Below are 10261 nucleotides of genomic sequence, written 5' to 3'. Positions count from 1 at the left end.
CAGTTCGATCTATATCCAATGTGGGAGTTAGAGCATTGAGAGGATCTTTCTCTAGTACAAGAGGACCGGAAAGGACGCACCTCTGATGTACCAATTATTGTGCCCCGATAAACGTTGAGTAACCAAGTGCAAAGCGAATAACTACTGAAAGAGTAAGCCCACCCCTTATGTTTAATATTAACGGGCAAGCCAATTCGAACTTGAATGAGTTCAAGTTGTTTGAGCTTTTATTGAATAACCAAATTAATGCTAAAAAACTTATTAAAATGACAAATAAAATCATCGACCAAATAATCTCAATTTCAGGATATTTAATATGTTTAAATAATACACATCCTTTTTCCTTTACTTTTTTTTAAAAAAAAAAATTCTCGACTTTCTTATCATTAATCATTAAACTTAGGAAAACATCCAAATCACTTACTTCATACATGACAAAATTGTCACTTTCTAATTTCTATATATGTTAGTGATAACGTCAAATGATCAACGTATATGATCCAATCTTAATCATATTATAAGATATCATTATTATCAATAATGACATTAAGATGTGAAATTTGTTTCTAGTGACGTTTATCATCATGCTTTGTACAATATTTTAATTCATCCTTATATTATTAATTATAATTAACAACAATTGATCTCATCTTATCTTTTACCACAATCCTAACACTAAAATGACATTAGCTTTTAAAGTTTTAATTGTTACTAAGCCCTAAATTAATTATATGAGCTATTAGGGATATAATCTTGTGCTTCGATTTTCATATTATATAATTAGCAAATATATGTAGAATGTGACTTAATGACTATGACATAAATAATAAAATAAAATAAAGTAAACATTTGCAACCTACTATATATGCAAATGGTTTATAAGTTACTGTCGACGTGATTATTTTACGTGTAAATTTCATATATGACATATATTATAGTACTATTTTCAAGCTATAGCAGTAGATTTAGACTTTCAAGCTATAGCATTAAAAATTTCAGGTTATAACAAATTCACAAAAAAAATGTTTTTATTAATTGGAAAAAACTTTAAAAAATAAATAAAAAGATAAACGAAAATTTAAAAAAAAACGGAATTAGAAATAATAAAGTAAAAAACTAAAATTGTGACCTGTAATTTAATTTGAACTTATTGTAGATAATTAATGATTAGCATGAAATAAGGGATCCAAACAAATTAACAATATTTTTTTATCCTGAATTCACTCAAAATCAGTTAAAATAAAATAAAAAAATCAAATCATATCCTTTTTTCTTCAACGTTTCTCTCTCTTAATTCTTCAGCCTAAAAAATTACCAGAATCGAGTAATTGAAGGGTTTTTTCATTGAAAAAAATTGATTTTATTGAGATGGACAATTACGTAAAAATTCTAATAAAACATGGTGAAAGATGGGATCCTTCGGGTTAGTATTTATTATTGTTTAGTGTTTGTTTTTAAATTACATTGAAATGAAAAAAAAATTTATTAAACTGTAAATCGTCTCTATGTTTAAGATGATATCATTACTTGTTAACTGTTGTGAAATGTATAATATTAGTGATTTTCTGTTTTTGTGTATTTTTTCTTCTTAAAGTATAAAGTAATTGTATATTTATAAATGAATTTAATAGAATTATTGGAAAGAAATTTGTTAGAAAATGTGTTTTGTAAGATGTAAAAAAAATTGTTTGGATTTTTGACGAATTGTATAACAAGTGTTTTAAGTTGGTATTAAATTATAAATTTTAGTGTGTTATATTAGATGTTGTCATTTCTGAAGTAATTAGTGAGTTAGAAATGAATTATCTGATACGATAAGATATAGATAATTGTAATGTATGATCTTGTTGTATGAAATGTGGATTAAGTGAGTTTGAAAGTTGTTATGAAATAAGTTGTCTTAATGATATATGTATGAAATGTATATTAAGAAAGTATAAAATTTGTATGAAAGCGTGTCCAGTAATCTGAAAAAAAAAAAAGTTTTTTGAAATTTTGACGAATTGTATGATAAGTGTTTTAAGGTTGTATTAATTTTGAAATTTTATTGTTGACATTTTTGTATAAATTTGTGTGACATTAATGAAGTAATTTCGTAAAAAAAATGTACATATTTGCTATATGAAATTTGTATTAAAATAATCATCAACTGTTGATATGCATGCTGTTGTTGATGGACTAAAGAAGTACATAGTAAACTTAAACACCAAGATGTGTAGTTGCGGAAGATTTCAAAATGATGAGATACCATGTGGGCATGAAATGGCAGTTCTTAGATACAGAAGACTGCATGAAACAAAATTCTGCTCTCCTTTTTATAGCCTGAAGAATTTTCAAGATGCATATGCCATCCCTGTTGAACCTATTCCTTGCGAGAGTACATGGGAATATACCAAGTTATATTTCAGAGCCTAAATTGATGCCACCCGGTCCAAAGAGACCGGTAGGAAGACCACAACTTGAACGATGGAAGGGGTTTGCTGATGTGAAATTCAAAAGGTCAAAAGTTACATGTAGTAGATGTCGTCAAGTTGGACATAACAGGAAGACATGTTCAAATTATCCTGTGCAAAAATAATGAATGTTCATTTGTTAAGACTATATATAAAAAAAAATTTGTTGGTTATATTAATGTTTTGGTTTGATATAAAACATAATAATTTTGTTTTTAGCGTACTGGTTATTATTTATACACTGTTCATTCAGTTTTCATACAAAATCCATACTGTTATAAATTTAGTGCTTGGAACAATTTTTAGTAACAACTGTATGAATTTTGTGTACTTAATGAATGAATCGTGTATAAATTAAGACAAATGTGAAAACACAATCCATAACATTTGTATATAAAAATCATACCACAATTAAATACAATGTCCAAACATTTAATATGCATTCTATATGATTACTGAATGAATAGTGTATAAGTGTGTTTCTATATGATTACTCATTAGTTGACACGTGTATGAGATCTATATTTTATTGTTTCGTATAAAAATACGTTTTATGATGTTAGTGTGTTATATATGTTAATTAATATGTGGTATATGTTGATTTGTTTTTTCCATTTTCGTTCAAAGTTAATTTATTGTATGATGAATGTTGTAACAAGATGATGTATGAGATTAACATTTTAATAGAAGTGTGTTATACTACAATTGATATATTTATGACTTTTTTAAATATACAATCATGTGAAAAGAAGTAATTTTAGAAAACTTAACATTTTATTGGAATCAATACCAAATTTGCTAAGATAGAAAATACCTACATATCAGATGCACCCAATTGAATTTGTGGATTAGTTGTTGTTTATCATAAAAATCGTTATTTAAATTAAGAGTAAAATTTGTAAAAAGGTTAAAGATAAATGAATTACGATTGATCAAGCTCATTTTTTTTGGGCTCTCAACGGGATTCTTTTTATATTCAGGATTCAAATTTGAGACCTAATCAACGATGAATTAACCTCGATTGTTCTAGCATATATGTTACTGAATACTGAAGTATTCCGATAAATGTTAGATGGTCTATGCAAGTCAATATAATATTCCCTTTTAATTATGTCAATTAAAAAGAAAGACAAAAAGGATAGAAAGAAAATGTATTCTCTTCGTTTTAATTTGTTTGTTCTACTTTCTTTTTTAATCCGTTCAAAATAATTATTTTTATCTTTTTAGGAACTTTTTAATTTCAACTTTTCACATGACATGTTTAAGACAATTAAATGACATTTTAATACATTTGGCATATCGTTAATTTAGTACCACAAAATTAAAAAATCTTCTTTACTTTATTAGATAAATTCTATGTCACATCAAATTATAACCAATTGCAATATATTTTTCCAGCTTAATTAGTGTAACGTGTAGAATGCGCACATCTGATTTTGTTATATTGTCTTGATTCTTGACCATGAACAAGAATGCAGTCGTTTTGTGAAGAAAAAAATGGAAGATAATTTGGTCTTGAGGGAATTGGATGAGTTGATCAAGTCAATTCAAAATTCATACACTAATAACTCAGAAAATATCTATTTGTTTTGAGTATTTATATCAAATCAAATAATTAAAATTTAAAATATATATCACTTAATCACGATTAAGTGATGAAACATGTGTATACAAGTCACAAGACACATATCTTATATTTACTGAATTGATAAAAACATCGAACTCAAATAGTTTTTTACAATCATATTCATATCCATTTAAGGATTATTTCAAATCAACTTATGTATTTCTTCTCTTTCTCTAAGTTCTTTCTTTGCAACTAAACTTGAATAATGAATTATACTAATTTGATTATTTATGTCAAAGAGTTACTATACTCACAAAGACAATTCTATGATAAAAACCTCACAATATGAATAATAATGTCATGGATTCAAAGAAGACCATTCTTTACTACTAGATCTTATTTTCACTAAATGATGTTAATTACTAAGCGTCTTGATCAATTTGAATTTGCATCATCATCACATAAGAATCGTTATAGGAGAGCGCTTCCTATATTAAAAAAATTGTTTAATGATGAAAGAGATCTTATCTATCTCACCACAACCCTTAATAACATCTAATTACCTATCAACTTTAGAGTAAAAATCCTTAAGTAAAAGTTAAAATTTCATATTAAATATGTTATTAATTTCATTTATTAACTAAACACTATAATCGTGCTAAAATTATCGACCTTTTATTAGGTATTTGTCTAACATTTATTTGTAAGAAAGACACTTCATATTAAATTAATGAACACAAAGCATTTAACCATAAAACAAGCTCTTCATAACTCTTGACCCTAATGTTCACGTGGATAAATACAATATATTATGCAAATTTTTTTACTATATATACTAGTACCAACTATTGAGATTTTTAATTTGATATTCATAATTTACTGATTCATTTAATTTAAATTTATACCACACAAGACAAAAAAACAACTTATTCTTTTCTATTCTCAATACTCAAATTAAGATTTCATCCTATTTACCCATCACAACCCATAAGTATTAGTCAAATAGTCACTCTACTCTTCTTTTAAAAAAATTCACTCAGTATTCCGTATTCATATTAGAGTTCGATTAAATTTAAATTTATACCGAAAAATCTTACATTAAGGATAAAATGCTTCCTAACAAAGGTTATTTTGTATCCACTCAAATTCAATACATCTGATCAAGGATGAAAAGTAGGTATTAGTCAAATAGTTTGATTACCCCACCACGACTCATAGGTATTAGTCAAATAGTCACTCTACTTTTTAAAAAAAAAATTCACTCAGTGTTCAATATCCATATTGAAGTATGATTAAATCCGAATTTGCCAAGGAAAATTCATATTGAGAGATACAAAACTCCCTAATAAAGGCAATTTCATACCTAAAGAGACTCAAAATCCAAAACATCTAATTAAGAATGAAGAGATATTTACCACTAAACTACTTTCACTTGGTCATGCCTAGTGATGGTTGCCCCTAGATGAATGAATTAATAACAAAGAGCATAGTTATAGTGGCATTCTTGTGTTTATCCTAAACTATGAGGTCTTTATAATTAACTTAATCTTTTTATAATACTTAATTCAGAGAATTTTACCTTCATAGGGTCCTCTGCTCCTTGTTCCCCTTTTTCTCTATCTTGTGCATAAATAAATATACTCTTCTTTGAGTTGTAATAAAGAAAACAAGATATTGTGAAGAAGAAAAAAACAAAAAGAATATGGAATTCTTCAGTTTTAAGGTTGGTATGCCAACTGATGATTCACAAATATGAAAAACTTTAGTTCTCCTCATAAATTCTTTGTTCTTGCATCTAAGCTTCTTTTGCTATGTTATCCCAGTTCTGTTTTTTCTTCAATTAGATAAAGTTCAAATCTTTCTGAGATTCTTGTTTTAGTTTGAGGATTTTTGGGGGAAAATCCAAAATTTATGTTCTGTTTGGCCATGGTTGAAGTTGAAACTTAAAAATTTGAGTTTTTGAAGTTGTGGTTGGACATGCATTTTGTAATTTGAAGTTTTGTGAGTGGAAGTGCTAGAAACACCAAAAACTGGTTTGAAAGGAAGTTGGAAATATTTAAAGATCAGATTTTAAAAATTGGCTCAAATTGATTCGAAAATTTATGGTCAAAAGTTAGCTTAGTTCCCTGTGAATGCTTCTTTGACAGATCTGCCAAAGGTAGGATTTTTATACTTAGATTTTTTTGCCCTTTTATTCTTCTAAATATTGTGGATTCTTGAGAAAATGAATCTCTTTTTTAAAGTGGGTTCAATCAAGAATGGCAAAGAGTTTGTTTATATTCTGTTGTTTTGGAATTTATGGCAGCTGAATGAAACGCTTGCATTCAATTTCAAGAAAGTTTCAGTTTTTAATTGAACTAATAGAAACTGACTAAAGGGTGTAGATACATGGACCATTTTATCTGGTTCATGTTCTGCTTCATTCTTCTGTTTCTTTTTCATGAATGAACTTTTACTCTTGAGGAATTAATGCATTTTGTGTAACTAAAACTGAATTGCTGACATTGTCTCTTAGAATGCCTTATTTAATAAGAGAAGTTCTCTCTTTACTTTCAATTTTGTTTGGTTCAGATCACTGGCTTCTTTCTTTCTTACCTTTTTTTTTTTTTTGAAATATGAGGTCCTTGTCCTTTTTGCTAATTGAGATTATAGTGGATCTTTGCAAAGGATTTCTGGTGTAACTAGTTTTTTGCTTTCAAGGTAAACAGATTGGACAAACTTAAAGTTTTTCCATGTTTTGACCATTAGACAAGTTTGGTCACTTGTCTTTTTCTTGCAATGAATGTAAATTTAGTTTAAATATGTATTTTTTAAAACTTTGAACAGTAGTATATAGAGTTCACAGCATCTGTTGCAGCTTGATATAAATTAGATGAAGTAACACAACCTATAGAAGTTGTAGGAGAGTTGATGATGCAGATTTACATATATTTTTGTTGATGTGTGATTGATTCTGCAAGCATTCATCATTTTTCGGTTTTTCTTTGAGTGATTTGTTACTTTGTAGAATTGCTCTGAGATAGTAGTGACCAAATTTAAGGTTGGTTTAAAGTAGATAGAGCATAATGTGTAGCTGCTGTAGTAATCTCACCAAATGTTAATAAACTGTAATGTAGACCTTGAATAGCGCAATTAGTTCCTTTTTCTGCTCTCTTTTAACAAATATGGTGCATATATTGTGTAGGTTGTCATGTCTTGCTGATAGGGATTGTCCTTTCCTATACAAATTCTGAATGCTACTCAGCTACTGAGATTGGTCTCACACTCACAGTGAAGATTAAAATCACTCTACCGCTGCAACCATGAAACTTTGTCAAATGAATAATCCTTGACGCCCAATAAACGTGCAGACCAAATAGGTACCGGACTGCATAGGTCATATATTGACGAGGCAGGAACAATCTTTTCAATGCAAGCATCACGGCGCAGAAGAACAGCCATGTCTAATACTCTTTACTGTGAACCTGTGCAGAAGGCAGAGGCCTACTGTCTGCCTCGGTTTCAAACTTTAGAAAGCCATTTGAGCTACATTAATGGCAGCCTTGGAGGTAATCACTCCTTTCAGACTTATCGTGACCGCTATTGCATGCTGGAGGCATCTTCTGCCACTGGAAGCTGCGCTGTTTACCACTCACCATCAACTGCTAGTTTCTCATCAAATGGAAGCACGACTTGCAATCAAGAATCTCAGCCGTACCTGTCAGATATTCGCCAATCCCCTGAGACAACTAACTATGGCTCCCCCATTAGTGGATCTTGTATTACAGATGATGCGACTGATTTCATGCACAAGCTAAAGCAATTGGAAACAGTAATGCTGGGACCTGATGCGGACTTCCAGGAAAGTTATGATAATTCCTTGGCAAGCAGTATAGCCTCCTCAGAAATTGATAGCTGGAGGCAAATGATGTTGGCCGTACCTAGACGGGATTTGAAACAGGTGCTTATTGCTTGTGCAAAAGCAGTTTCTGATGGTGAATTAGTAACTGCACAAGTGTTGATATCTGAGTTGCGTCAAATGGTATCAGTGTCAGGGGAACCAATTCAGAGACTAGGAGCATACATCTTGGAAGGGCTTGTTGCAAGGTTGGGTGCATCAGGAAGTTCCATATGCAAATCCTTGAGATGCAAAGAACCCGCAAGTTTTGAGCTGTTGTCTTATATGCACGTTCTTTACGAGATTTGCCCTTACTTCAAATTTGGATACATGTCAGCTAATGGTGCCATTGCAGAAGCAATGAAGGACGAAAATAGAGTTCATATAATTGATTTTCAAATTGCTCAAGGGAGCCAGTGGGTGCCTATGATCCAAGCTTTTGCAGCTCGTCCTGGAGGACCCCCACATATCCGCATAACAGGCATTGATGATTCCACCTCAGCATATGCTCGTGGAGGAGGCCTTGATATCGTGGGGCAGAGGCTTTCCAAACTCGCTAATACTTTCAAGGTGCCTTTTGAGTTTCATCCTGCTGCCATGTCGGGTTCTGATGTTCAGCTAAAAAACCTTGGAATTCAACCTGGAGAAGCACTGGCAGTGAATTTTGCTTTCACATTACATCACATGCCAGATGAAAGTGTGAGCACTGAAAATCATCGGGATAGACTATTACGGATGGTCAAAAACCTCAACCCCAAGGTGGTTACCCTTGTTGAGCAAGAATCTAATACAAACACTGCTGCTTTCTTTCCTCGATTTCTTGAAACCTTGGATTATTATTCAGCCATGTTTGAATCAATCGATATGACTCTTCCAAGGGGACACAAGGAACGCATCAACGTTGAGCAGCATTGTTTGGCGAGGGACGTTGTTAACATCATAGCCTGTGAAGGGATTGAAAGGGTAGAACGACATGAACTTCTTGGTAAGTGGAAGTCGCGGTTTAGAATGGCTGGTTTTAACCCATACCCATTGAGTTCATTGGTGAACGCAACGATCAAGACATTGCTAGAGAGCTACTCTGATAAGTATAGGCTTGAAGAAAGAGATGGTGCTCTTTACCTTGGTTGGATGAACAGAGATTTGGTTGCTTCTTGTGCCTGGAAATAACAAATGGTTCTTTCATAGAACTTTTCTCTTTGGTCCCTTTTTTTTTTTCTCTCCTATCTTTGTAACAGCTAAAGTGCTAATATAGTAAGAAAACAGGTTCCCTGTCAAGTGTATCACTTGATCAATCAAAGTACAAGTTTATTTCTTGGAATCCACTTTTACATTTGCCATATTACAATTGATATGCAAAGGAAGATATAGATATAGGTTTTGATGATCTTATAAGCCAATAATCTTATTACTGGTTTTTTATGTTGACAATGTCATGTAATAGAGAGGCCAGGCAACATTTGGTTACCAGTACAACTTGCTTTCTGGTTTTTAAGAAAGTACAGAAGAATCGGTTTGGTTTTTCATTGAAAAAAATCTAAACCAATTATGTCGGTTTATTAAATCTAAAAGCCAAATTAAACCACATAAAGTCGGTTTTTTCGGTTTTGGCATTAGTTGGTTCTTTCGGTTTTTTACAATTATATGATATTTGAAAAAGAGATCAAATATGTTTTCAGTTACCTACCTGTGTGATAAGCTAAACTTAAAAAATGTTAAATGAATAGAAATTTTAGAAAAGACGTAAAATTCACATGAGTACAAAATATTTTTTTTGAAATATCAACGTTCATTATGTTAAATTAATAAGATTAAAGGCTACAGGCAAACTGAATACAAAACAAAATATTTACAAAGTAAATTGTTAACTTCAAATTTGAAAAACTATAACAATATAATTGTAACTTCGGATCTTAATACAAAATAAAATATTTACAAATTTTACAAGCCCAAATTTGAAATAAAATATATAAACATTGAAAACTATAAACTAACTAAAAATATTAACAAAGTAGATTATAAATAATATTTTTTATCTATATATATATATATATATATATATATATATATATTATGTCAGTTTGGTTTGACTTTTTTTCTTTTAATACCAAACCAAACCAAGAGTGGTCGGGTTTTTTTTTCAACCGCCAAACCAACCAAACCAAACCACAAATCGATTTTTTTTTCGATTTGATTTGGTTCGTCGATTCGGTTTGACTTTACGGTTTGGCTTGTACACCCCTATGTAGAATAATCAAAATGTTATTTAATCTTGTGATCTCAAACCTGTTTTTAAAATGTTTTCTCGAGCAGAGGGTCTTATTGGAAATAAACTCTACCTAGCATAAGGTAAGAGTAAGGAAT

General features: G+C 30.4%; 1 protein-coding gene across 1 annotated transcript; it reads left to right on the top strand.

Annotated features, from left to right (window-relative positions):
* The first annotated feature begins 5615 nt into the window (after window positions 1–5615).
* LOC125839743 (scarecrow-like transcription factor PAT1) lies at window positions 5616–9207 on the top strand. The gene is made up of 2 exons (XM_049518737.1): window positions 5616–5743; window positions 7205–9207. Exon 2 carries the CDS (start codon window positions 7430–7432, stop codon window positions 9065–9067), a length of 1638 nt encoding a protein of 545 aa, XP_049374694.1. The 5' UTR covers window positions 5616–5743; window positions 7205–7429; the 3' UTR covers window positions 9068–9207.
* Window positions 9208–10261: the final 1054 nt, after the last annotated feature.

Source organism: Solanum verrucosum, unplaced genomic scaffold (assembly GCF_900185275.1).
Source record: "Solanum verrucosum unplaced genomic scaffold, falcon-dt-bn FXZP01000175.1, whole genome shotgun sequence".
NCBI classification, from domain to species: Eukaryota; Viridiplantae; Streptophyta; class Magnoliopsida; order Solanales; family Solanaceae; genus Solanum; species Solanum verrucosum.
Note: the sequence above shows the minus strand (reverse complement) of the source record. Positions and strands in the feature narration are given on the sequence as shown.